Raw genomic sequence first — 26,136 nt, 5'->3', positions numbered from 1 at the left:
ATACAAAAAAAACTAAGACGTAATCAACGGTGGTGGTCACAGGCATAATGATTGTAACGCACCAAATGACGTCGGCATGTAAAGTAGGTCGTGTGTTGTGTGTTGTTTTTCGCCGTCATACTGTTAGCCTTTTCCTTGTCACAAAAGTTGCGCTGAAAAATGAAATTGCGTAACTTCTCCGAAGCTGTGGTACAGTCTTTCGTCGGTCGCTAGTTTTTAAAGGTTTCTTTAAACATTCGTATTTTTGACACTTGCTTTCGCTGGAAAATTAAACAACGTAGGACAACGTTAAGTAACCGACTTTTTTTATTCATAGACACATGAAGCGGGTATCGAGAAAAAGAGTTCGGTAGAAAACGACATGCGCGACAAAAAGAACTGTATATGAAGAAACACCTAAGGAAACGAAGCGTGTGTTTGTGTGTGGGGTTTTGTTTCTTATCGTAAGCACTATTTTAAGTATTTGACTATGATCCTCTAGGAAGCTATCGTCCGCTTTAACCGCTTTTGGTGGGACTTTGGTCTATGCTGGGCCTTACATTGCTATCTACTGCATATAAATAAGCGACATCTTAAAGTAATGATTCCATGCGACACTCCGCGCGGCTCGATGCGAAGTAGTAATGGTACACACAGCTCTCTGCAGCCTCGGGAGCTCGGCAGCGACTAATATCGCCCCTTTCATACGGAAAACACAGCTGAAAACGAGGAATTACTGAATCGGTTTGGCGACCACGCCGCCGGTGTTATAGAGCCTGGCTCTATCGGTAGATCTGGTCCGGGTTCTTCTGGAGCGCATCCTTGAACTTGATCGTGCCGCGGTTCCGGCTGTACTTGGAGTCGAACTTCTTGCGCACCCGCAGCTCGCTCGTGCCGGATCCAGCGCCGAAGCTGTCGAGCGGTTTGGCGCCGCTGCCATGGATCGGTCTCCGATGGGCGTCGGATTTGTGCGTCGTGCGTTGCTTCTTGCTCCCTGGCCCTTTGGTGCCTTTCGTCCCTTGCGAGCCGCCAGTCGGTTTGTGAGTGGTGGTCGAAGTAACCGCCTCGCCATCGGCCACCAGGGCCAGGCTTCCAACGTACGGTTTGACGAGCTTCGAGAAGCTCTTCTTGGTGGTCGTGTAGAGTGGACTGGTTCCGGGCGCTTCCGTGAGGGTTACCGGGGGTGCCTGCGACTGTGTACTGACCTCGAGCGGTCCCTGCGGACTCCAGGGACCCGGGATGAACGGTGGTGGTGGTGGGAGTGTACGGTTGTAGTGCACCTCGACGTTACTGTACGATTTGGCTACGGCTCCGACGAGGGTGGCCGGTGGCTTTCCGTCGTTGCCGAAGAACATCGTCGTGTCGTAGGTTGGTCCGAAGCGCTGAGACTGCTGCTGGTTGCTGACGGTGGTAGGAACTCGTGCGGTGGTTGAGTATGAAGGCTGCTGTTTGGTCTTAACCGGTGTTGTCGTTGTGTTGAAGCAGTTCCAGCACTTCGTTCGCTCCTTGGTACGTTTGTCCTTTACCATCGGCGATCCTTTGACGCGATGTTTCTGTCCACTGGAATGGGCAGGAGCCACTGTACTCTTGGAACTCACCGAACCTAGTGTGGCGTGTCCCGTCAAAGCCGACTTTTGCTTAACCGGGCGGCCTACGCTTTTCTCCAAGGCAGGCTTCTTGGCGGAAGGTGTCTCTTTCAGCGTGTGAACCACTTTCGTCTCGGAAAACTCCGGTCCGGACGGGTTTCGCGTTCCCACTGCCTGTTGGCTGGACACCAAGCCGGCAGGCTTTTTGTTCGATGGAATCGGGCGCCAATCATCGTCCGAGGCCTCCGGGAACAGCGTGTGGATCGTTGCTTCCACCTTAAGCTCCTCGCGCCGCTCCAGATCTCGAATGACGGCGTTCTCGAAGTGTTTGTAGCCGGAGATTCCGAGGTCAGACATCAGTGCGTCGTACTTGCCCGCCTTCGCCGGAGGATGCCTTCGTGGCTTGCCCTGGCCTCCCTTGGGGCCGTATCCCTGGGACTTGAAGTGTCCGGCCGTCGATGGTTGCTTGCTGACGAACGGTTGTCCGTAACGGAGCTCGTTGCCGGTGCCGTAGTATCCGGCGCTGGCCGGTGCTCGGTATGCATTGTTGGTGAGACTCTGACCCGAAAGCAAGCCTGCCACCGACTGCTGGAAGGCTCCGGTCACGCCATTGACGGCGTGCGCTAGCTTTGACGCCCCGATACCCGTCTTCAGGTTGTTGATGAAGTGATGCAACTTGGTCTCGGGGTTGGCCACCGTCGGTACGTAGTAGGAGCGCTTCATGGAGCCGCCAACGTGTACTGCAGATTTAGAAAACGGCGCCGGCTTTACGGCGGACTCGTGGATCGCGTTCAGTGCTCCGTCGGGAGATGTCCGGGATTGCCATCGTGCTGCCACTGCTGACCTTGGAGATTTATGATGTTTTTTAGACCTGTAAAAATGGGGGAGATGATCATTTGGTGTTCTGCAAACTCTATTACTTGAAATCTTTTCCGATAAAGTCGGACATAGATTACCATAGCATGCGATCAAATATTTACTTCCTGTGTATACTTTTTTTAAACATATTTACAAGTCAGTTCAATCCAGTATTATTAATAAAGAAATTGAACTACAGAGGAATGTATAGTTTAAAATAAAAGAGTGCAAGATGATTATAAATTGACGTAATGGCATTTAAATATACTATAATTGAACTACTACGATTCAGTAAGTTCCTATCCAAAACTGAGTCAAACTGCCAGATACATCATAAAAATTTCAGCATACTACTCAGAGCGAATAGAAATCAATCGAGATATTTCGTGAACACACAAACACAGATAAATATTCAAACAAATATTTCTCAGATCAACTTCACCGCAATAATTTAAGCAATCATTTAATAGTGACAGGATACTCCTCTTTTAAAAACAGAAATAAGTTTTACATTTCGAGTGCTCAATACATGTTTGTACTAAAATTAATAGTCTATCGTCAAACGATTCCTATTTTTCTTTTCTAATTATTTCACTTTATTCTATCACTTTTGATTACTCTGATAATGTATTGTTCATGCATTGCCAGATATCAACTCCTAAGGATCACCGATGGCAAATTATCACTAAACTCACCTTACTCGACTGCCAGTTACGAGGACTCCTGCCAACAGCACCAGAACCATCAGCTGAGTGAAGTGTAAACGGCACTGTAATCGGGACAAACATACATCGATAAGAGAAACCATAACCGAAACGGATGTGCCACGTCGTGTAGCAAGCATTCTTTCACTTACTATTCTCCGGGACCAGGATCCCATCGTGAGGCAACGATTCTGGGAGCTAGAGCTTGTGACCCGGCACTTGTGTGGTTTTCGTAACCACAGAACTAGCGGCTAAGTTTGGACACTACGAGCCACGGTACACTGTTCACTATGGGTCCGTCCTGCTGTACGCTAAAGCTCGACCGGACTAGACGCGATTGCTTCGGATGCGTCGACTGGGTAGTGTTTTTATAACTTAACCGTACCGCTTAGCTGAGAGGCCCTTAGGCCCCACCACACATACACACCGGTCGCGAGAGGCTTGTGGCGACGGCCGGTTAATGGCCATGGTGGTATGACGATTTGCTGCACCAAGTTAGGAACGCTTCACACCTTCCTCGGGCGGCGAGCCACCCCCCCCCCTGCCGTGCGTTAGTCCGCGCGAGGGCGTCAAAAACGGAAGGAAGCGTAACGATCGAGTGGAAACGGCTAACGAGGGCCTCCCCACCGGGTGCGGGGTACGGTGCTATGGCGTGCAAAAAGATGGATCCCTTGCGAACGGTTGGACTCCTCGGATTGGTTTGCCTACCACCCCCTCCTTTACTTTGTCCTGCTCATCACCAGGTTTACTTAAAGACGACGCGAAAAGGATAAATGATGAACGTAAAAGATTGTCTCTAGTTCGTTATTCTATTGAGAACTATTCATTACACAAATTGTATCATTGATGCATTGGGATAGCTAAAATTTATTTGGATATTTTTTTTATTTTTAAAAGATCGTTATAAATAAATTTTTATCCACAGTGTTTGAAAAGTTAGAATATCAACTCAGCCAGTTGTTGAACATATAAAACAATATCCTACCAATGTTAAGTTTCAATTAAATTTAAATGAAGAAATAGAATCCTGTAATAAATTTTATTATTGTTACAAACAAAGAGATCCTTCGATCTCTCTTATGCAATAGAAAAAAATTTACTGGCCCAAATGGTATGAACATGCGACTGTAAGAAGATCGTAAATACTTTTTCACATGGCTCGAATAAGCCGAAGATAGCAAACAAAAATGAAATGGTTGCGGGAATAACTGTTTATCATTTCATTGAACGATCCTGATGAATCCTGTCGAAAAATGGTTGATTATGAAGATGATATTGCTCGAACAAAATCCATAGAAGAGCTTAGAGTCTTTTTGTTGAAATTAAAGAAAGGCAGGATTTGGGGTCTCTAAAATACAGACAGTAAGCGTAATTTATGGGGCGACTTATTGATTCAACCCTACATACTCTGTTATTAATACTCTGTTTTATTTATTTGAATACACCTTCCAATGCCTAGCTATTTTCTTCCTTACAAGCCCGAACTACTTAATCGTGTGTTTCCTAATTTAATCCTTCATAAAATAACCATGCTACACGCCTTTGTTGGCTACGGTTCACATTTAAACGCCCAATAATGCACGATCGATAGTAACAAAGATGTACATGGGAGGGCTGAAGGTTAGTTTGTTAGTTCCTTTCGCTTTTGTTTTTGTTTTGTTTTATACTGAAAGGAAATTTCTTAGGAAAAACTTTAAACGTTTGGCTGTTTGTTAAATTCACAAGTACTTGCACTTTCTGTCTTTCTCTCTTCCATAGCATGTTGTGCACCATCTCGTGCCAGTAACTATATCTGTGTATCTATTACAAACAGTGAGAGTGAAACAAGAGACCACAACAAAAAAGGGAGATGCATGATAACGCGCGAAGTGGAAAGAAAAACGTGGAAACCTCTCGAGAAAAGTGCAACACATCACACCTTTACTTTCATCGGACGCACGAGGGGAACTCATTGCCAACTTTCCGCGGGAGGGGGAGAAGATCGTGTGCTTCGCAGACGGGAAGTGGGCGCTGGAAAAACGCACGTATGGTAGTGCACTTCACGCACCGTAGGACTTATGCATGTATGCGGGAAGTCTGCAGAATTTCTGCACAACACAACACTACACAACACAACACAACGCATGATGAAGTAACCGCGCGACAATAAAAGGTGGCCGATGAACATCGAACGGATCGGGCTTAGATGCACCCAACACAAGGGGGCCTCCATTTTCCGTACCAACGCGCTCGGAAGGATTTTCCCTCCCTCTTTCAGTGCTTCTGCTCATCCACACTTTCCGTGCGATACCAATAGTGCTGCGATGGAAAACAGAAAACAGAAACAACACGCGATCACTGTCGATTTTCATTGATTTACGTTGAAGCCGTGCTGCCCCGAAGGGGGTGAATGTCCCGAGCATAATTGTTTCTGCTCTCTGGAACACAACGGCGTGTTTCCGGTGGCCGGAAATGTAGCGCCTCTTTTTTCTTGTGTTTGTGCAATTTCTGTTCGTCACAAGTGCAATAACCTATTGGCCGTGGCCGTCGACAGGAATTGGCCAGTTTTTCTGCTGTTTGTTTATGCTTAATTTCAAGCTAATGAGCTTGAAATCTTAGTCTCATGGTCGAAACGAAAGTACGAAGCGAAAAAACGAAAGTCAGTATTATTCTCTAGTTTATTAGCACGGAAGCGGGTTCGTGTAAGAAGGTTCTGGCTATCCAGTGTAGTTCTTTTTACTCATGACAAAAAATTAACTATACAATCTGTTGAACCGATTTCTGAGTCTCCTGTTCCTAAGCATCAGTCGCTAACTGCTGAATTCATGGAATTGCACTTCACAAAACATTGGGGGACTGTGGAACTCGAGCTTACTTCGCTACCCTACCAATATTCGTCCTCACCAAGGCTGCTGATGCGGTAGACTAGCGTGTTTCTCAGTAGTCATCCTCTGTAATAGAACGAACGAATGTTGTAAGTCCTCGAGTAGTCCTTTACTGGAGACCCACTGGCTTACCGTAAAATCTGCATCTTCGCCAGATACTCCATCGGGGCCATTCCTTGGCCGTGCTTGTCTAGGCTGTAGCCCAGCAGCTTGTAGTCCGTCTGCTGGAACGTGCGATGGTGGATGGGCTTCACGCGTGTCTTCGTCATGTGCACATTCTTGTAGGTGATCGGGACGTGAAACACCAACCGATCGCCGGCGATCGCTGGTTCTACGTAGCGCACGATGCAAAGGACTAACAGGAGCAGCATGAACAATTGCTACGTTTTGGAAACAGAACTTCAATCAATTAGAAAAGACTTGTAGTTGTAGACTCTTCTGGAACCTACCACGAACTGTTTCATGGTAAACTTGATTTTCCTAAACACTTTCTTCCACCAGAGCTCCGGAACTGTTCGGTCACTTCAGCTCTTCGCGGCAACCTGCAGATTTGCTTTGATGGCTGATTTGCATCCCATGGGTACATTTATACCCCCGTTCCGGACCCAACGGAACAAAGCTACCTACCACACAAGACCAGCTCCTTCGATGCGCTGTTGAGAGGAAATTTAAGATGCATGTCCGGTGATACATTTCAAAATCTCACCCTCTCGCCCCGTTAGGAAGGGTCGGATGACGCGCGAGACATCAAACTTTTCGATTAATGCAGCTACATTGTTCCGCACCGACGAGGGAGGTCGGACACTTGCAGGCAGCACTCCCAACAGCTTCAACTTCATTGAGGTTGTCTTGGCGACCTTCGGAAGGAAAGGGAAAAAGCAGATCGTCATCCACCGGGCCGGAACTTCCCGCCACTTTCGATTGACTCGTTCCCCTCAGGTCAATCTTGAGCGTTAGCCTGTAAGAGATGTTGTTATGCTTCACCGTGACACTGCTACTTTTGTATTTTTCAAACACACGCTATACCCTTTCTGTGAGGCCACGGTCAGGTGCACCGCCCGACAAGAGGGGTTACGTCTATACTTGCATAACTGCATTTAACGAAATGGAAAATGACAAACTGGTCGATCGAACAGAACGTGCACCGAGTCGTGAGTAAACCGATCAGGTGAAACTAATGTGTTTAGCGTGGTACAACATAATTATTTTACCTTTGAACAAACTAGACCTTAGCTACGTGTATGATGGTGCAATTATGTTGGTACACTTTACCTTTACCTGTAACAAGCAACAATTGAACTTCAATTATCAACTTTACTGCGGCTGCAACTCGATTCGCTATAATCAGGGAACCTGTGTATTTTAAATTAATTACATGTTAAAGCAGCTAAGATTACTTCATTAAAATCCTTATTACTGCAATTATGTAACGACATAACATGTATTATTAATTTCAAAAATAATTCAAAAAATGGTAAAATTGTACGGAATGTTAAATGCAATTGATTCGTAGGAGGGCATAAAGAAATGATATTGAGGATCCTTCTCCAAAAAACAAGCCAATAAGCAATATGCTACATTTGTGTATGCTACAATTTACGTTTATTTGACATAGGTTTAATGTTACTTGTTGTCATGAGGCGGCGTATAAATTGAATGTAACTGTTCATCTCCACATAGCGAACTCTCCTCCGTCGAACTGTCGAACTCAGTTCCCGCAACAGCTGGGAAACTCGTAGGAAACTGGCAGGAAACTCTTGACAGCACTAGCAAAGCCCCTCGTTCTGACGTTTAATAACTGACGGATTAAGAAGAAGCGAAGAAGACAGAAACAAATGTGTGTCCACTTAGCGAACTCGGGAAACTCGAAACTCCATACAAATTTGACAGGAGTTTCACCAGAGTTTCCTATGAGTTCGCTATGTGGAGATGAACAGTAATGTGATAATCTGTCTTACAATCTTTTTTAATTGTAATTATTTTTTATCGCCATCATATTTTTCATTCACTTTGCATTAGGTTCATTCAGATACAAACAGGCAACGTTATTCTACTTCGATGACTGTTTTGAGTTGTTAAATAATTTAAATCATATGCAACCACGGTTAAGAAACAGAAAGCTAATTATTTTATTTAAATATTGTCGTATTGTTTAACTATATCAGACTATTGAATGTGGTATGAATATTAGCAACTCGGTTATAAATCCTGCCGCTAGCTCTACAGCCCGCCGTAGGTTTTAAAGTCCTTCTTCTTCTTTTTCGACTTTTTCATCGGCAGCGGCTGATCAGCGGCGTCCGATGGCTTCACACCGAACGATTTATCCCAGTCCCAGCCCATGCTCGAAAGGTACTTGGTTTGCGCAAAGTTCGGCAACTGCATTGCCTCCTGCAGCATCAGCTGGTCGGAGAGTTTCCGCTGCTGCCGATAGTAATCGCGCAGATAGTCCGCCTCCGAGGTGGCCGACTCCCCGAGCGCCGAGGACGAGGGCGTCTCGAGGTTCCGGTAGCGCATCATCAGCTCCTGCGCCAGCTGGGACGATAGCTTCTCCTGCACCATTGACGAAAAGGCAGCCGCCATTGCGGACGTCGGTGCGAGGGGTGGAGCGGGGGCAGGCATAGCGCCCGACGGTATCCACATGCTGGCTGGGTCGATCAGTTGCTGGTGCTGGGGCTGTTGTTGCTCCGGGAAGGTCGGTGGCATTTCCTGGACGATCTTTTTCGGATGGTACACGTGCATGTACTTCGTCTTGACGTGCACGTGGCGGTTGATGATCTCCGGTACGTGCAGCTTGATGTGTACGCTGTGGGAAGTTGATAGATTACGATGGTGTGTTGTATGCAGAACGTTCCTCCGAACACTCACTGCTCCGTATCCTCGTCGCCATAGCACCGGTCGCGCAGAAGCGTTGCGAACACACCGAGACTGAGGACAACCTGTTGCAAATTCATACCGAATTCGTTTACACTACGAAGCGACGATACAATGCTGCTGTGCCCTGTTCAACTTGCGCACTGCCCAAACGACACTGACCATTGGGGTGGACAAAGATTTGCTTTAAATACAACCATTACAACCAGATCCTGCGAGATGCCGGGAATGTTCGTGCACGAAATGGAGCGACCAAACGCCAGCCAACCAAGCCGTCCGTTGTCAAGCGTTTTGTTTCTTGCAATCGATAGCCTGACACTGCTCTGGTAGTCGGTACTCTTGCACACAATCGGTATTAAATGTCATCATCTTCGTACAACTTCCGCTTGTTTGATATTTATTTTCACTTCCACTCGCTTTGCTCGCGGTATGCGGGGTTTCTTTGTTTAAAGTTGATACCAATTGCTAATGATATGTACTTAACAAAACCTGATTGCATAATTTCACTCTTTGCAAGATTTTTTTGTCAACATTCAGTCACGAGAGATATGTCGGTTCAGAAAATATATTTTCTTTACTCATTAGCTATATCACATAAGAAACTATTAACAGAAGGAAGGTGCATTTACCGAATTGTATATATTGTCTATCTATCAAAAACTTTAGCAAATGAAGGTTGTTAAACTATGGAGAAATCGTTTAGAAACGTGTTATGATATTGTAGTTTTAGTAATTTTATACACATTTTGAAATATTTTTAACGAAATTGTTTTCTTTGCTACCTTAAAATAAGAACGGTATCCCTCTGATGAGAGACACTAAGGGGATCAAGTCGTAAAATAATCACCGAAACGTGTTCGATCGTTTTAAAACGGCCACTTTACAGCGTGTTATTAGAAATGTAGGTTTATTTCGTTACAGGCCATAAGCACAATAGTTTAAATTCACTTTTTATGTGCTTGTATCGACATCTACCATAAACGGAACATTCAAGGCTCGGTTTACGTCCCACCTTTGGTCCATCCAATCATATTCTACCGATTTGAGGGAATTCTAAGAGGATCGGCTCGGGAGAAGGAATCGAATAAAGCGGATTTAATGCGTGAAGAAAAGAGATACGATGGATGCAACTTTCTATTTACCACTCCTGACTTCCGTTCCTGGCGGCCCCATCTTCTGGAACGCAACCGTAACACTTAAGTTCGACGATTATGGGACTTTGACAGGGAAATATATTTATTGTAACCGATCCACACGATGAGTCAAACGTTTTCACCTGGTGAGCCTAGGGAGTAGCTATAATCCGCCGACAGGACGTTTTGGAAAAATGCTTGTTGAGCAGTCATCGAACAGCTTAAGTGACACACATAAAGTAGGAAATCAGCGGTAGCCGAATCGGCTTACGGGAAGATTTATACTAAAAAGAATATCTCAGAATGGTGGGCAGAACGATCCTAATGAACAGGGTAAGATCAACTGGTAACTGTAACTGTTGATTGAAAATTTAAAATTTAAATTCGACCACGCTATAGAAAGGGCATTATGGTTCATTACATAGAGTTTTGTAGCATGCGGCTTTAGGGCTAGGGCTTGATTAGTCACGAGAGCTACACTTATGGAGGGTGTAAGGCACGCGAGACTTATTTTTCGAAAAGCACCTCCGGTCCCGGACCGGTCGCAAAGGTTCGTGACTGACCCGACGAGCAAGTCTCCTCCACTGTGCAGTATGATCGTTGAACCTGTCGTTTTATGAAAGAGAAAGTCGACCACTTCAAACAGCAGTATTTCTCTCATAACAAACCTTCTTTAATGTAAAAATTATCCTGAAACTTATCAATAAATGTATCTATAAACGATGTGAAATCCAAACTTGCTGTCGTATAAATTTTCAATGAATCTTCCCAGGTCGTTGAACTCTACCGGGACCCCAAACCCTAAACCCAATAATGATTGAGGGCTCGTTCGATCGAAAGGTAATAACAAGCTAGACCAGCAACGCTGTCAGCGCAAGGTCCATCGGACCCGTTCCACACGAAGCAAACGGATTAGAATCCCTGCGATCCTGCAAGGGCAAGAGCAAAGGAATAAAAGGAAATAAAATGAACCAAATAAAAACTAAAAATCTATCATGAAAAAAAGGTTGACCTGTCGCCCGGCGCGGGGGAAACCATTCGAGGTCGTTCCGATCAGTAAGGGGCTCGAAATAGAACAGAGACCCACATTTTTAGACCTCGGACAGATAATATCTTAATCTCTATCCTTCGAGCTCGCTTCGTTTCAATTTACTCGGCCTTACCGGCTAATTTTCCCGGCTGCAGTGTCCGTTTTCGACTTACGCTGTGCTGGGCGGGATGGGTGTCCCTGCACCCTTTGATGTAGGAATCCCGTCCGACAGCATTTTTCGTTGTATTTCCTCCGCCCAGTGGTCGGATTCTTTTCTGTCTGGCAGGAAGGCGAACCCTTTTCACATCGAGCAGTCGGCGATGTCACTCGAGGAGGGTGAAAGTGAGTGAAGGTGTGTGTATATGTTTGTGTGTGCATGGAAATGATAACGTTTTTCTGCTTAGCAAACCTGGCTTCGGTAAAGCAACGCGACAACAGGTTTAGGGCTCGGCAGTTAAATCTGTCTTCGATCTCGAGCGAATAACCTGTGTTCTAATTCTGACTGATGATCGGCCATTTTTTGATCCTGTACGTGTTATTAACTCACTCTAGTACCAATGAACATCAGAGTATTTCGATTGTTGGTTGTTAGAAAGTTAAGCTTCTCATGTTTCACCGAATGCGTAAGCTCGTAAATAAGCAACAAATTCTATTCGACTTAACCGTCAGATTAAAAATTCTTTTCGCTTATTGCTTCAACAATACTTCTTTATTGCCTCGACATCAATTGTTAAACAAACTAGAACACATAGAATATGTTCATGATCATAACTGAATGCAACAACATGCAAGAAACACATTAAATAAAGAAAATAAGTAAAAAGTAAAAAGTAAATTTTATTTCTTTTGTATGACATAAAATATATGCAAAAAAAATATGAAAAACCACTTCAGTATTTTATTAAACATACTTATTAATATTTTTTTGGATGTGCCACAGATATGAAGACCTACTTAACCTACTGCTTATGAAATCAAATCTGTTTTGAAAGGTCTCTTTCGCTGGAGTGTTTAATGTGTTATGAAAGTTACATTAAATTACGGGTTCAGGCAAACAACAACCATTTTGGAGTCGTCCTCAAACGAAAGATAATATATTTGAACCTGTCGATCATTTCCATGAAGGAAGTGAGTCGTCGAAAAAAGCAGATCATCTTTGTCTTATGCTAGTAACAAACGCATACGTTTACGTTAACACGTTACGTTCGTGAACTTGAACTTGATCTGCACTAAAGTCGTCGGCTTGTTTCGTGCTGTTGTTTTGATTTCATCATCCATCAGCTCTGAGAACATAATTATCTCCGTAATAGTTACGATGTCGACCGACGATGACTTACTTAGCCCCGGATTCTTCTCTGCGAATCAATCTCCACTTTCTCCCGCATATAATCAATTTTCGATCTGCCCCTCCTCGAAACTACGTTCGTTCAAGTTTTGGATCGCATTCTAAACCAACGTGAAAACAAAAACAATCCCACTAAACACACGCCGACACTCCGAAACGCACAGCGCATTGATTGTCCCATTCCCGGTGTATAATTAATGGATCAAATCAAATCACTTTCCTCCGGAGACGGCATGATTCGATTTGGGGAAAAACCCTCGTCAACGATGGGAAGGGAGCTTGAGAGTAAGGGGGCAAATCATACTGGCGCTTGCTTAAAAAGCTGTATCAAGCCCTCCCCGTGTGTATTTTTCTAATGGTTTTGTTTTAAATTCTCTCACCGGGAAGCTAAAGGCATTGCAACCGCGAAATCTCGTTTGAAACCGAAAGGCTTCAACGAAGGGGAAATCCAAAAGTAGGCGGATAAAAACTGGAGGATGGTGGAGTGCTGGAAAGGATGCACTTCTTTACCAGAGGGACAGGCTGTAGGAAAGACAACTCCATTTCGGGTTGGCATAACATTTGCCCCGTGCGTGTGAGTTCTGATTCATCACGTAACGAACCGGGCGGTAATGGGCTTTCATCGGACCCCTTTCGAGTAGTGCCTTTCGAGGAAGCAGAGGAGTAGGGGAGAGATAAACGGAAGTGGCAGAAAACCATCAACTCATCGGCGACCGATTGGGGTCGATCCCCCGCGGGGTGGGGGAGCTTCATCTTCAGAGTGATTCCAAAGCGCGATTACCCTGAGCTTTTTCGGATTCGATGATGGATGCTGATCGATCGATCGGTTGGCTGCTCATTCACGGGGCGGCTTCAAATTTTAAGAACCTTGAAAGTGAATGACGACACGCACCAGAAAGGAAGCTGAAAGCGAACACAAACCTCCACCCAGCGGAGAATTTGTTTTTCTCTAACCCCCCTCTTTTCGAATTGGGGCTTTGTGCTTCCTCTTCAGCTAATCGAAATCCATCTGATCTCGGGAAAGTGTGGAAATCAAACATTAGGCGAACGATCAAGAGCGACCGCCATCGGGTGGACCACCTTCGATTTGACTGATTGACAAATTAGCCTATCGATAGGCGTACCGAAGTTATGTACCGGGCAAACAAAGTACAAAAAGGGAGAGCCATAATGAAAAGCGGAAAATACCTCACAGAACTCCAAGCTACCAAACCACAATGCAAGACGAACCCACACACAGCTTGGGAGATAGAATGTTTCTTTAACAACATTTATGCCGTGAAAGAAAAATCAACTCATATTTTGTGATTTATTCAATTTTTTCATGTTTATTTACGTTTGGTACTAAACAAAATTTTCTACACCATTTCTGAAGTCTTTTTGATCTAAACAAAACAAAATTATTTATCATGATGTACGAAAAAAAAAATTAAACGAGTCATAAGGTTCTGAGATTTTTCATAATATTTGCATTCTTATGTTAGAGAAGAAAGGTAAATAATTAAGTGATAAGTCCTTAGATGGTAGAATGAAAATATTTTCCAAAAATATAATCTTACTTCAGCTTCCATTTTCTACCAATTTTTGTTTTCATATACAATTTTTTTACAGTTGAACTGAAAGCAATAAATTTTGCTTTTATAGATTGTTTTATTCATTGAATTTCAAAAACACATATCCTTGCATGTCCTAGTTTATTCACTTTCAAGAATACTTAATTTTTATCTAGCTTTAGAACCGTATGTTAACCTAAAACAAAATAAACAATGCAAAGCTTGGGACTTGAGCAAGCGTTCGAACAGGTTAGTTTCGATTTTCTTCTTGGTTTGACTTTCCGGAATGTGAAATAGTTCTTTTCGTTTTTTTGTTTTATTTGTAGAGCATCCCTTAAAAGAATCAAACCGGACAAGGAGAAGCCGATGAAACCGATGAGCAGCAGGGGAGTGGAAAACGTCGGCATGTTGAACCGTGGAAAGTTGGGCACCGCCGGTATGAAAAGGAGAAAACAAAGCTAAACTATCCCGTGTCGTCCATTTCCTTCCAGTCACTAGAACGAAAGTTCCCGGGCAACGAACGGACGGGAAAGGCCACATTGGTTTCAACGGGATCAGGTTCCGAGCGGGATGAACACCTCCTGGACAAGGCGTGCGGACATAATCAAACTTTTTTTTTAAAGAACGTGGCCAAGCCGTGGGTGGGGATGAGCATTATAAATATCGCGCTGTGTAGGGCATTCTTGATCATAACGCGCTCGGTAGGACTAAAGAACGGAAGCAGACCGAAGAGTGTTTCGTGGATATCGTGAAGTTCGTAACATGATCTGGATTTGAATTTTAATGGTGTCGTATTAAGTGTTTGTGATCCGCGGCAGTAAATGGACAAATTCGGGAATTGCCAATGAAACGAACTCTACTACGCCCGTTTTTGGTGTTTTAAATTGAGTTTTAATCATAAATACTGAAGTGACTGGTGTCTTGTGGCGATTAAGTTAAAGTAACTCACCCAGAACACAGTGGCAAAAGAACAGTGAATAAAAATGCAAACTATGCAATTGTTGGTAAGGCTTCTTTCTAAAACTAGAACAACGTGAACTGAAAATAGTGTTCTACCAAAAATTCATTTCAAAAAGTATTGTGATAAAATAGTTGAAAATCGTCTGTTTCAAAGAAAGTGTTGTTCTTGTTTGCAATAGTGTAATAATTAGTACTATTAGCATAAAGGCTTTAAACAAACTCCTGTCCATTCATTTTACGTAATTTACTTTTGATATCAATAAGTTTATATTAACGAAGCTCATTACTGAATATGTACCAGATCGGATAAAGTTTAATTATACTCAACTTTTGTTAGATCTCAGAGATTGGAGATCATTTCAGGAATTCGCTTGCTAGAACCGTTTTTAATCTTAGTGTTTTGTTGTTGTTCAACAGTTTGTGCTTCTACTCTCCTCGGCTTCGGTTCGAGCCTTCTGGTGGTCCAGCAGTCAGAGCAGGTTTGTGCCGCACAGTCTCTCAACCTAACCTCTTAACCTAACCTCTACTAACTGTTCTGCCGTTCACAGTGAACCGCCTGCCACGAAACAAGTCCAGTACGTGCGTGCCTTCACCTACCAGCCGGTGGCGTTTCCTGCGCACTCTCTGCTAGCGCCACCTTCCCCATACAAATTCGTGCAGGCCAATCCGGCCACGCTCGTCGCAAACAGTGTAGCACTGGGCAAGCAGGTCACACCGGTGCAACTCAGCGCTCATCAGCAGCAGGTCCAGCAACCACAGCAGACCAGTAGTCCCTTTAGCAGCTTCTTCGGGAGTGCCTTCAGCACTGCACAGTCCAGTAGCTCGGTGCAGACACATCCGAACTCGGTATCCCAGCAGTACTCCCAGCCACCACAGCAACAGCAGCAGCAGCAGCAGCAACAACAGCAGCAGCAGCAGCAGCAACAGCAGCAACAACAGCAGCAACAGCACCTCCAGCAACAGCAGCCAGCACAACAACAACCTGTGGCACCACCGGCAACAGTGGTTACGGCCTCTCAAACGGTACAGAGCGATGTACCGAGTCCATCGCATCAGGGACCGATGACATCGGGTTTCGCTGCTACTCCTCTATCCGCACCCAGTGTTCCGTTCTACGGGCAGATCCAGCAACAGCAGCTTGGTGGCAAGTACCCTTACTTCACCATGGACCAGATACAGTACCTCTCCAGTTTGCCGGCCACCGCACCCCACACGCCTCAGGTCCAGTTCGTGCCTTGTATGTGCCCGATCGCGGTGAACGTGCAAAGTCCCGCCGCGGAGCTCGCCGACAAGCGGTTAGACGAGACGACGCCCGCCGACACGGATGTTGTTGTGCCGAGCGCGGAAAGTGAAAAGTGAGGACTCGGAAGTTCCTACTGCTAAAGATCCTTCGAGCGCCACCTCGATGGGCATATCCACATCGAACGGTGCCTTTGAGACAGCCGTGGGGCTGTTGGGAACCCTCCTGAGCTTGATTGGCATACCTCGAAAATTGTCAAACCTTCAAAGTCCTAGAAAGATCACGCTGCAGCCGGTATTGCGTCGAAGGGTTTTGTTGTGCTATTTATTTTGCGAACGTTTGTTTCATGTTGAAACTGGAAGAGTGAGTTTAATTTCCTTATCCATAGACACAATAGACACGTGTTTTTTACATCTCGTTACCAGATTGTAGACCAATTCAATTAATATACTCGATTCCAATAACCAATCTATGACACAATGTATTGCTATAAGACGATCATAAATGTTTCCCACGACATAGGACAAATGTTAAATAGTCTTATTCCAACAACTAGGCAACTTTATTATTATGACACGTTGTGCAATACAAAAAAAGGCTTCTGTAAATGCCTGCTTTGCTTTTACTGCATTCTGTCAAAATAAACTATTTTTCAATAATTACAATACGAAAATATGTATTTTATTTTGTTATGATTATTTGAATCATGTATTGTTTTAGGATAAAAAAATCACTTATTATACCATTCGATGATTATAAAACAAAAAGAGACCCTATCCCCAACAACTCGCCGCCAGAAAGTGAAATCAGACCATCACAGTTTAAATTCTTTGGCCCACTTCTAACGAGGTGATTCAGCTAAAGCGCGCTTCCTTGTTGAGAGTGCCACCTGCATTAGGCCACCGGCAGGCAGTGGGAGAAGAGGACAGAGAAATGGTGGCGTCTGGAAAATTAATCATCCACGCTAGGGGCACAAGCGTTCGACGCTGGTAATCGATTTGGGTCCCGTGTCGATGCCGAGTGCTCACCTCATCGACGCGCCATCACTTTCATTCAGGTGAACCCCAACCATCATCATCAATCATCGGTCGTTGACGAATATCAGCCAACCGGGCGTATCCTGAGCAGGTTGTCCATCTCAACCGGGAGATAATTAATGAAGAACTGATCGACGCGAGCCCGCGGGGTCAGAAGGGGGCAGTGGACCGGTGCGGATAATAGATACAATGCATATAATGCACGATTAACATCACCCAAAACGCCGGGAATTACAGGGATGCGCAGCCTTTCGCGCAAATGGATAGGAATGAAAAATGATGAACCAAATGAACTGCGCCACCGGATTGCATAACAAAGTGAAAAGTATTTTTTATTTTGAAAAAATGGTTAAATTTCAAGATCAAATCCGTGCATCACCAAACCACCTGGAAACTTACGTTCGATCGCCGTATAATCGCAACATCCAAAACTACTTGGAGTGTCTAGTCGAAATTGAACCGTCGCTTTCCATCGAACCGAAATCCGTAGGCGGCTGCATTCCGGACGTCTACCAGGGCCGGATTGCGGTGCGAGTAGAAGCTGCCGTGTGCGTGTGCCGGCCGGGAGTTGCCATTCTTAACGCCGTACATTTCCCGCGGATAGAATGCCTCGAACGTGCCCTTCGGTGGAACGATGTTGGCTATTTCCGGATCGGTCGGATCGTACGCTTTGACGGGGGAGAATTCCACCGTCACCAGTAGCAACAGCAGAAGTAGCATCCCAACATAGACGAATGATTTCATGTTGCTGCAAAGTGGTATAAGAAAGCAGAATTAGAATTTGCCTCGGAAAATGGAACAATATGGAAAGAACATGCAAGAGACTCGAGTGCCGATAGATCCCTCCCAAACTGTCCTTGGTTATAGATAAACACCAACCGGTTCTTACAAGTTTTCACGGTTACAAAGCGATTGTAGACCGACGAAAGTAGATACGTCACTGAAAACCCTCTGATATGAGCTCGTGACATCGACTAGCTAATTCCTTTGTCTCTTACTCATACCAAACGCAAGAGACTCCCTGTCAGACGCTTACGAAAGCCAAGCCTTCGTTTCACCAACTCTGCTCCCTCTTAAAATCTCTTGACGTCATTAGACTCACCGCGGTTTTTTAGATCTCCTGCCCTTTCGGCGTTGCTCGTCCCTTCCAGAACTAGCCGCGGAGCCCACCAGCAATCGTGATGGGTTAGGTTAGGGTTCCTGGAGCGGCTTTTCTCTGCGTACGCGGGACTCCGGAAGATCAGCAGCGTTTTACTGGCCGTCAGCTTCGGTCCGGTTTTGCTCCAGAGTCGCCGTACGTGTGTCGCTGGCGGGCCCGAAGTGGATTGACTACTTTCACTACAGTGCGCCCCGCTGAGCTGCGATGCTGCGTGGGGAATGTGGGAATCTGTGGGAGTAGGAACCCTGAAGACATCAAGTCGCAGCCCATGGTTTTAATGAACGGACTCGAACACATGCACGTTTGCGTATGGAAGTCGGCTAGTAGAAGCATATATACACGACGCATTGTCAAATGGTTTGGTGAGTCACAGGGACGTGTATGTCCGAGATTGTTGGACTGGATTAAATCCCTTAAGAAGTAAAAGGTTAAACTTTATATGAAGTGTGTGAATATATGTTTTTCAGCTCAAAAGTTGATAGAGCAAATTAAAAAAAAAATAGCTTCGGTCGAGAGGTATTTTTATAAAATTTCGTAGCATTGAAACAGCCACAATGGTCAGAGTTAAAAGATTCACAAGGTCTAACATCTTTTACACGCATTTCTTTTCATTTCGCGTACAGCCATTCCCTTACGCATTTCCGCTACGATCGATGTTGTTTTCGCCAACACACACCACCCTCCTCCATCCATATAATCGTCTATGGAGTTGCTCGATTAGTGGAGGCTACTTTGGATGCAAAGTTTCCGTGCCAGCTAGATGTGAAGTTGATCGTTACACTGCGTTAACAGCGATAAACAATAACGATTTTATTCCATTAACCGCTTCCTTCCGAGTGCGCAATAGTAGGAGATGTTTCGACGCAATGCAAAACGGAAACGAAATGTGTGAAATAAAATGTAAATTTAAAAAAAAAAGCACAACTTCATCAAACGAATTTGCAAAAATGGGAAGTCGAATATGAGGTGCCAATATGCATGTCTTTTCACTGATTGCTAACAAGTTTATTACCAACAAGTAACAAGTGAACGAGTCAGGAAGAAATTATTTTCTCTTCGAACTTTTTTTTCTCTAGGTTAATTATAATATTTTAATGGTCCTGTTATACACCTTCATCATTGCTCAGCGATATGCAAAAAGATAAGGAGCAAAGCCCGTCTCCTGAAAGAACAGTTGCACAGAGCGATTGATCAATACAAATGCCCAATAAACCAACCTAATCAGAGCGTGAGCATCGGCCACTGTTGCAAAATGTTACAATCGCGGGAACGACTTAATTATTCCTGATCGCCTTGCGCCTTGTGCCGTTCCAAGTTGAAGGCAAACATTAATGCATAATCGTTATATTGGACCTTTTATGCTCTCTTTGTGCGTTGGGTAACAGAAAGGCTCGCGCTCGTGTCCAAACCGTCGAGCATGCATACGCGTACACTACGTTACGTTTCCATGTCGATTCTACCCACTACGGGCCAATAGAGCTGCATTAGCATTTTTGAATGAATTATAAGAATTCTAGGGGGGCGCCTTTCTCGATGCTAAGTATTTCATAGCTATTTACTATATTACCTAAGAACGCTAAAAAAGAGCAATTTACATTCCTGCAACAATTTTTCTTGTTACCTCCTAACAACGCTATTTGTTGTTTTCGATTGAACAATTTTTTAATTTGTACAAATTTAGACCCCGAACATCCAGTGTAAGGTACAATTACAGGTTAAAAAGAAACCCGTAAAACAGGGGTGCTGCTTAAGGAGAAAAATGATGTGGTCCGTCAAGCACATGAGGTTTTTTAAGTGGACTTTAAGAACCGCTTTGAAAAGTTAATGGAATACATTTGAAGCATGAATTTTGCTCACTGTTGGCAATCACACCTAATTCCGCTTGTAGTTTTTGAAAAAAATTTGTGAGTTTTGTCTTTGGAACTTGTCGTCGCGGCACTAAATCCATACCGAATGTTCACGAATTTAAACCTGGTTTTTGCAGCCGCAAGGTAGCCTCGTGCAAAAATGTGATGCATACGACCCAAGAAAGTGCTAAGAAAACAAAAAACAATAGGTAAACCCTTCCAAAACCAAAACCAATGGAAACCTTGGAAGCCCGCTCACGAAACATACAAAATAGTTCATACATTTCCTCGATTTTCCACCACCAATGCACCACGTGCGCATGTGGGTATACGGTGAGAACGTACGTGAGCGTACAGGACGCATACCCGTTGCAGCGTTGCATGCAAACGAACGAAAGAAAGAAAGAAAGTGAAGTCATTTATAATGAGGTGGATGATGCACCGAGGGCCGTTCGTGGTGCATCAATTCTATCTGTTTTCCTTTTTCGGCGCCAAACCAGACGCATAGGTTTGCGGGTGGGGGTGTCTGTGGTGCATCGCCGTCTAGGGCCGCCTATAAAAGGCTTACCGTATCAGCAACGTTGTTCATTTATACACTATCAGTAAGCTAGTAACCAGCAAATTCGAGTTTAGATTTCAGCTAAAGGCACACACGCACATAACAAACAGACACATCATGCAGCTCCGATTGGTGGTGAGTTGTTTCGTGGTGAAAAATGTTACTAATCTTTAAAGACCATTTTTAAACGTTACTCATCGGTGTGGTCTAGTTTAATAAAATATGTATTAACAAGTGGAGCGTGTAAACAGAAGTGATTTAAAATTAATTGAAGTGATGGTAGTTTTTAGCGTGTTTTACAAGCAAATCGCTCTTTCGCTTTGCTCTCATTATGTTGAAATTTCGAGCAGTAAACGTGCTGAATATATGTTCAAATAATTAATGAATAATAACTGTTGGCAAAATATTGCCTTTCAAAAGTTTAAAGTTGGTAAAAACTAAGTGAGAGAAAGAATAGAAATGTATTACGGATTGAAAAAGTGCAAAGAGTTTATTTTTCTTCTGTATTTCATCAATCGTCCTGACTTCCAGATCATAAGAATTATGTTTGGGCGGATTGATTTCATTATGTAATGCATCATCTATGTGCAAGCAGAAAGAGGTGTGAAAAACAACACAAAATAACACAAAAACTCTTCATTCTCAACGATGCACACCGTCCTCTAATTGAAGCATGGTAGGAAAAGTTATTAATGACACTCGCAGTTGGCAGCTCCCTGCTCTTCCATTAGCGCCGTTTCCAACTGCTGCTGCCGAAAACCACCCGTCCCTCACCCTAAAAAGCTAATGAGATGAGGAACCCTGTGCAGGAATAATAGCGACGATTTATCTTACAATTTGTTACTCACCTTTTAGAAAGCGCACTTTCCGCTAACGAGCGCCTGTTTTAAACGGGCGCAAACACCTGTAGCAATAACAATCGAGCGAAGCTAATTCATTGTTATTCCTTGTTTTCACTTTTCTGTTAAAATTCCCCTCATTTTCTTTTTCCTCGTTTTTCACGGTAATCCCTTCCTACACTTTGCGTCTTGTGGCTCCCGGGGGAACAATCTGCGATCCATTTCCAACTCAGATCCTGGCGGCATTTATGCTCCTGTTCCTGCTCGTCGAATCTGCATCCGCAGGGTAAGGAACATTGAACCGCCAATTTTTCCAACACCGAAGGGGGAAAGTTCGCGAACAAACACTTCTTGAGCAAACCCCGGCGCATTTGCACCTATCTCGATGATCCGTCAATAATTTGTTTGGTTTTGTTTTTTTGTTATAATTTCTTCCATATCCATTCATTTCTACACACACTCACACACACAGCAAGCGGCGGAAAATTATCATCCACGTACCGGTCAAAGTGAAGCAGCAGAAGCACGTGCACACGGAAGTGAAAACCGTGCACCACCACCACAAGCCGACGGTCATCAAGGAGGAAAAGATCGTGAAGAAGGAGGTGCACAAGCCGGTGGTGATCAAGGAAGAGGTGGAGCACGAACATTTCCACCATCACTACAAACACGATCATCCGACGTTCGAGATCGACGGTCACGACTCGAACGGGCTTGGCTCCTCGAGCCTGATCAGCTAGGGCAGCGTAGTAGGGCTAGATGATCAGCACCACCGAACCCACCATTGCCACCGGAAATCATTATGCTTGGCGAAAAAACTAATAATTCACGTTAGCGCGGGAGAGATGGAAAGAAACAACAAACGAAACAAATGGACGAAAGAATATAAAGAAAAAAAATTATAAAAACCACTAAACTACCTAAGAGGGAGAAAAACCTCCCACATAAACATCAATAAAAGATATAAAAACATAAAAAAAAACCACTCGCCATGCTTCATCGCTCTATTACTTACCAGTATTTTTCCTCAATCTGGGCAGTTTCAGATAATCAACCAGCCTATAGGATCCGTCAATCACTTGTTGGTAATTTCACGCCCGCCCCATATCCCTCGCGCCATACACCAGTTGACTATGCGGAAACCGGCGTGCGTCCATTGAGGGACTCCCTTTCGCGGACCGGAAAAAATGGCACGGTACACGAGCACGATCGTGCGCGGTACTCGCGTTCACAAGTTCGACGTGTGTGGAGGAATTCGACCAGTGTGCCCAACGCGCATCGTATCGGTTGGCATAACGGTTCCGTTTTTCCGCCAGTTTTCACCACCAATAAATGTACGCGAACGTAATAATCACACGAATTACGGGGTCGTTGTCGAAACGTGCGTAGAGCGAAATATTATGCGCAATTATGCTGTTGGCATGGACGGCAGCATGGTGCCAATAGAAATGTAGGTTGAGCTTATCTATCGCTTCCCATCGCTAGCATGGAGGAAAGTACTCATTATTTGAAAGTAAAGGACTTTGCACGTGGTAGATAACTGATGAAGATCATCAAACATAAATAATGTGCATTGAAGTTAGGCAACAAGTAGATACATTTTATAGAGAGAGTGATTGAATTGATTGAAAGATAAGCGAAAGGGAGGGCGCTTCTGACATACTAAGTTTTTTAAACATATGAACAAATTACATCAGAAAGTAGTTTCGATATGTATCTGTATATTTAAAATATCTTTGCCACCGTGTTTGTGTTGTGTGTAGTGAACATGTGTACAAACATGTTCATTAGGATGGGCGTTTACACTTTTACCAACATATTTTGAGGAAAAATAAACTATACCAGACCACCAAGTAATAAATAATATTTATCCATGATTCGGAGCGTGCAAATAATCTAGAATATTCAAATACAGAACTATTTTACCTACATGCTACAAAACTTATTCGGCTTATAAATTCTATAACGTCCACTTAAGGGTTGAACATCTCTACGCATTAAAGCCGCAAACTGAAGGGCAAATAACAGCTCAAAATAAATTCTATAAATAGAGTCACTTGGGGTCAAGATCTGGGCTGGCTTAATTTAACTGGCAAAATTAGACCCTGTTGTCACAACTTGGCGTAACTTGCTCGTAAAAGTTTCAATTCGTGACCAATATCGAATGCCTTCTAGAAAGTAATAATTCTAATATTACTTAAGGCCATACCTTAAGGCCATGTACTTGGTTATCCTTTAAAACCCCTGTTTTAACTGTATAGTTCAATTCACACTATTCTGGCGGTGAATAACGGATCAACGATTGTTCAACGACAAATTTATGCACCAAAATTAGGTAACCATCCATCTCCTCGAGGAGGATTGAAATCAACTGACTATAGAGCAACTATGAGCTGCTACTCATTAAAAGGAAGGTGCACAGCTATATTTTAAATATGTAGAACATACCAGGCATATGAGGAACCTTGATCAATCAAAATTGGGGTCTTTTTTTTAAGTCTGTCTATTTAAAAACAAATCTACTCAACAAACGGTTTTTTTGTTTCATTTCAAACCTATTTAAAACTGATTTGAGTCTACAAACCTTGTTCAAAAAATTGTTTCATTTGACATTTCTCTTTGACAGAAAGTCACGATGTCAACAGTATAGTGATGGGGAAACTGAGTCCCTACAGGGATTCGAATCTTTCGATTCAAATCCATTTTGAGATCTGGATCTTCGAATCCGAATCCCAATCCGTCATATCATGCGTGCTTACCGATTGCCGTTAAATTTACCGATTTTTCATATTATTTGTTACTTTAACAATTATACGCTTTCACCACACTATGAATGATTGATAGCTGGCGGTGTTAACCAAAACTATGCGAAAATACCTGCCCTACTCCGGAAAGTGGTCCCCTTTTGCTAGTTGGGAAATCTAAGATGTACCTCCTTGTGCAATTGATGGCGACCGTTGTATGAATGGAGCAGAGTTGGATGCGATTGTTCTGGAGAGTAATGCCCCAATGCCCCATCTCGTTTGGTGACTTATATTTAATATCGTAAGATACTTTCGGCCCTCTTAAACCTATGTAGGGGTAAGCGGAGGGACTTATCATCATCATCATCATCATCATCAGCATCATCATCATCCTCATCATCATATGAACAAATCAATGTCGGTCTGGAAATTGTTTATCCTAATCTGAATCCCCAGAATCCGATTCAGAATTTGGTAAAAATGGTCTGGTCCTGATGAAATGGGTTTGGTTGGGTAGAACAACTCGGATAATGGACATTCTACTGTATTTCTTTGTAAAAAATAGGTTCCAGGAATTTTTCTACAGCAAAACTTGCAAATCACGCAAAAAACTCAATCTATGTCCATTGGACATTCTACCCAGCGTTCGATTTGAGTATACTTAAATCAATTACATTGTCTCTCGATCGACTCGTTATGTTACTAATTCGACTCAAATCATTGTGAGTCAATTCAAACAGTTTAGGATTAAGTCAGAATCGAATCAAATCTTTAGAATCCCTCAAATGGGATCCAAGACTTTAGAATCTGTCAGATGGGATTCGAATCTTTAGAATCCGTCAAATGGGATTCGAATCTTTAGAATCCGTCTAGGGATCGAATCTTCGAATCTTCCGAATCCCGATTCTGCCAACACTACATCAGTGATTCGCCGACGATACAAAAGAAAGTGCTGACGACGTAAAGAAGGGGACTACGCCAAATATTTATTTTCAACATGTCGGTAGGTTTGTTACTAAATGTTTCAATGAAAACTCCTACACGCAGCCATGTCTACCCTGTTCTCAGCAGCAACAAGCACCGAAGAAGAAAGCTACCAAGGGAAGCAAACAGATCGTGGAGGAAAATGTGGCTACAGTCAAGTTTTATCGGAACATGTCCCTCATCGCAACGGGTGTGCAGTTCCTCGGTTTTGCTGTCTATGCAGAACTCTCGACGCTTGCGGTGGTATGCGCCGATTGGTTTTAAAGGTATATCTTTTCTTCAATTTCAAAACTAATGTGGTCCAATTTATTTGCAGATCATGACAATACTTAGCCTTGCGGCTCACGCGAGTAGTTATTACTTCATGGCACTGATCAGCAAACCTAAACTGACCGAAAAAGGTGATATTATCGAAACTGGAACGGATTTAAACATCGAAGGCGGTATTACAGAGTAAGGAACCAACAATTGCAATTCCTCCCATCTGGCAGTACACAACATTCAAACGTTTTTTTCTATCTACTACTGCACAGACACGTAAAAGATATCGTTATCCTTACCTCGGGAACGCAACTCGTCTCGATTCTTTCGGAATACTTCTGGCTGCTGATGCTTTTCCTTCCCATACGGGCAGGTTGGCTGCTGTGGCAAACCGTTGGCAAGCAGTTCTTCCAAAAGGAAGCCGCCGAAGAGGGCCCGGTGAACGAAAAGAAGCAGAAAAAATTGCAAAGGAAAATGAACCGCGTTAGGCAATGACCACCGAAGGAGTGATAGCAAATAAAACAATACAGGAACATGGGACAAGCCTCCCGAGAGGAAGTACGCTTACACCTACATCCGTTAT

General features: G+C 43.7%; 7 protein-coding genes across 7 annotated transcripts; 3 read left to right on the top strand and 4 right to left on the bottom strand.

Moving 5' to 3' along the window:
- Positions 1-761: 761 nt before the first annotated feature.
- LOC131284150 (uncharacterized) lies at positions 762-3,303 on the bottom strand. The gene is made up of 3 exons (XM_058313004.1): positions 3,280-3,303; positions 3,119-3,192; positions 762-2,436 (listed from the first exon to the last, which is right to left on the bottom strand). The coding sequence occupies exons 1-3, from the start codon at positions 3,301-3,303 to the stop codon at positions 762-764; spliced, it is 1,773 nt and encodes a 590-aa protein (XP_058168987.1).
- A 2,816-nt stretch (positions 3,304-6,119) lies between these two features.
- On the bottom strand, positions 6,120-8,016 carry LOC131284148 (uncharacterized). Its single transcript, XM_058313002.1, has 3 exons — positions 8,006-8,016; positions 7,917-7,940; positions 6,120-6,369 (listed from the first exon to the last, which is right to left on the bottom strand). The coding sequence occupies exons 1-3, from the start codon at positions 8,014-8,016 to the stop codon at positions 6,120-6,122; spliced, it is 285 nt and encodes a 94-aa protein (XP_058168985.1).
- A 195-nt stretch (positions 8,017-8,211) lies between these two features.
- LOC131284147 (uncharacterized) lies at positions 8,212-8,942 on the bottom strand. Its single transcript, XM_058313001.1, has 2 exons — positions 8,857-8,942; positions 8,212-8,794 (listed from the first exon to the last, which is right to left on the bottom strand). Exons 1-2 carry the CDS (start codon positions 8,940-8,942, stop codon positions 8,212-8,214), a joined length of 669 nt encoding a protein of 222 aa, XP_058168984.1.
- Positions 8,943-14,906: 5,964 nt separating this feature from the next.
- Positions 14,907-16,242, top strand: LOC131289215 (transcription factor SPT20 homolog). Its single transcript, XM_058318426.1, has 3 exons — positions 14,907-14,927; positions 15,301-15,362; positions 15,432-16,242. The coding sequence occupies exons 1-3, from the start codon at positions 14,907-14,909 to the stop codon at positions 16,240-16,242; spliced, it is 894 nt and encodes a 297-aa protein (XP_058174409.1).
- Positions 16,243-17,604: 1,362 nt separating this feature from the next.
- Positions 17,605-17,880, bottom strand: LOC131284146 (uncharacterized). Its single transcript, XM_058313000.1, has one exon. The coding sequence runs from the start codon at positions 17,878-17,880 to the stop codon at positions 17,605-17,607; it is 276 nt and encodes a 91-aa protein (XP_058168983.1).
- A 2,962-nt stretch (positions 17,881-20,842) lies between these two features.
- On the top strand, positions 20,843-22,304 carry LOC131288885 (uncharacterized). Its single transcript, XM_058318066.1, has 3 exons — positions 20,843-20,860; positions 21,798-21,850; positions 22,037-22,304. Exons 1-3 carry the CDS (start codon positions 20,843-20,845, stop codon positions 22,302-22,304), a joined length of 339 nt encoding a protein of 112 aa, XP_058174049.1.
- A 3,001-nt stretch (positions 22,305-25,305) lies between these two features.
- Positions 25,306-26,066, top strand: LOC131284145 (transmembrane protein 208). Its single transcript, XM_058312999.1, has 4 exons — positions 25,306-25,311; positions 25,356-25,535; positions 25,609-25,745; positions 25,826-26,066. Exons 1-4 carry the CDS (start codon positions 25,306-25,308, stop codon positions 26,046-26,048), a joined length of 546 nt encoding a protein of 181 aa, XP_058168982.1. The 3' UTR covers positions 26,049-26,066.
- Positions 26,067-26,136: the final 70 nt, after the last annotated feature.

This window comes from Anopheles ziemanni, chromosome 3, assembly GCF_943734765.1.
Source record: "Anopheles ziemanni chromosome 3, idAnoZiCoDA_A2_x.2, whole genome shotgun sequence".
NCBI lineage: Eukaryota > Metazoa > Arthropoda > Insecta > Diptera > Culicidae > Anopheles > Anopheles ziemanni.
The sequence above is the reverse complement of the archived record's forward strand: the minus strand, read 5'-3'. Positions and strand labels throughout refer to the sequence as shown.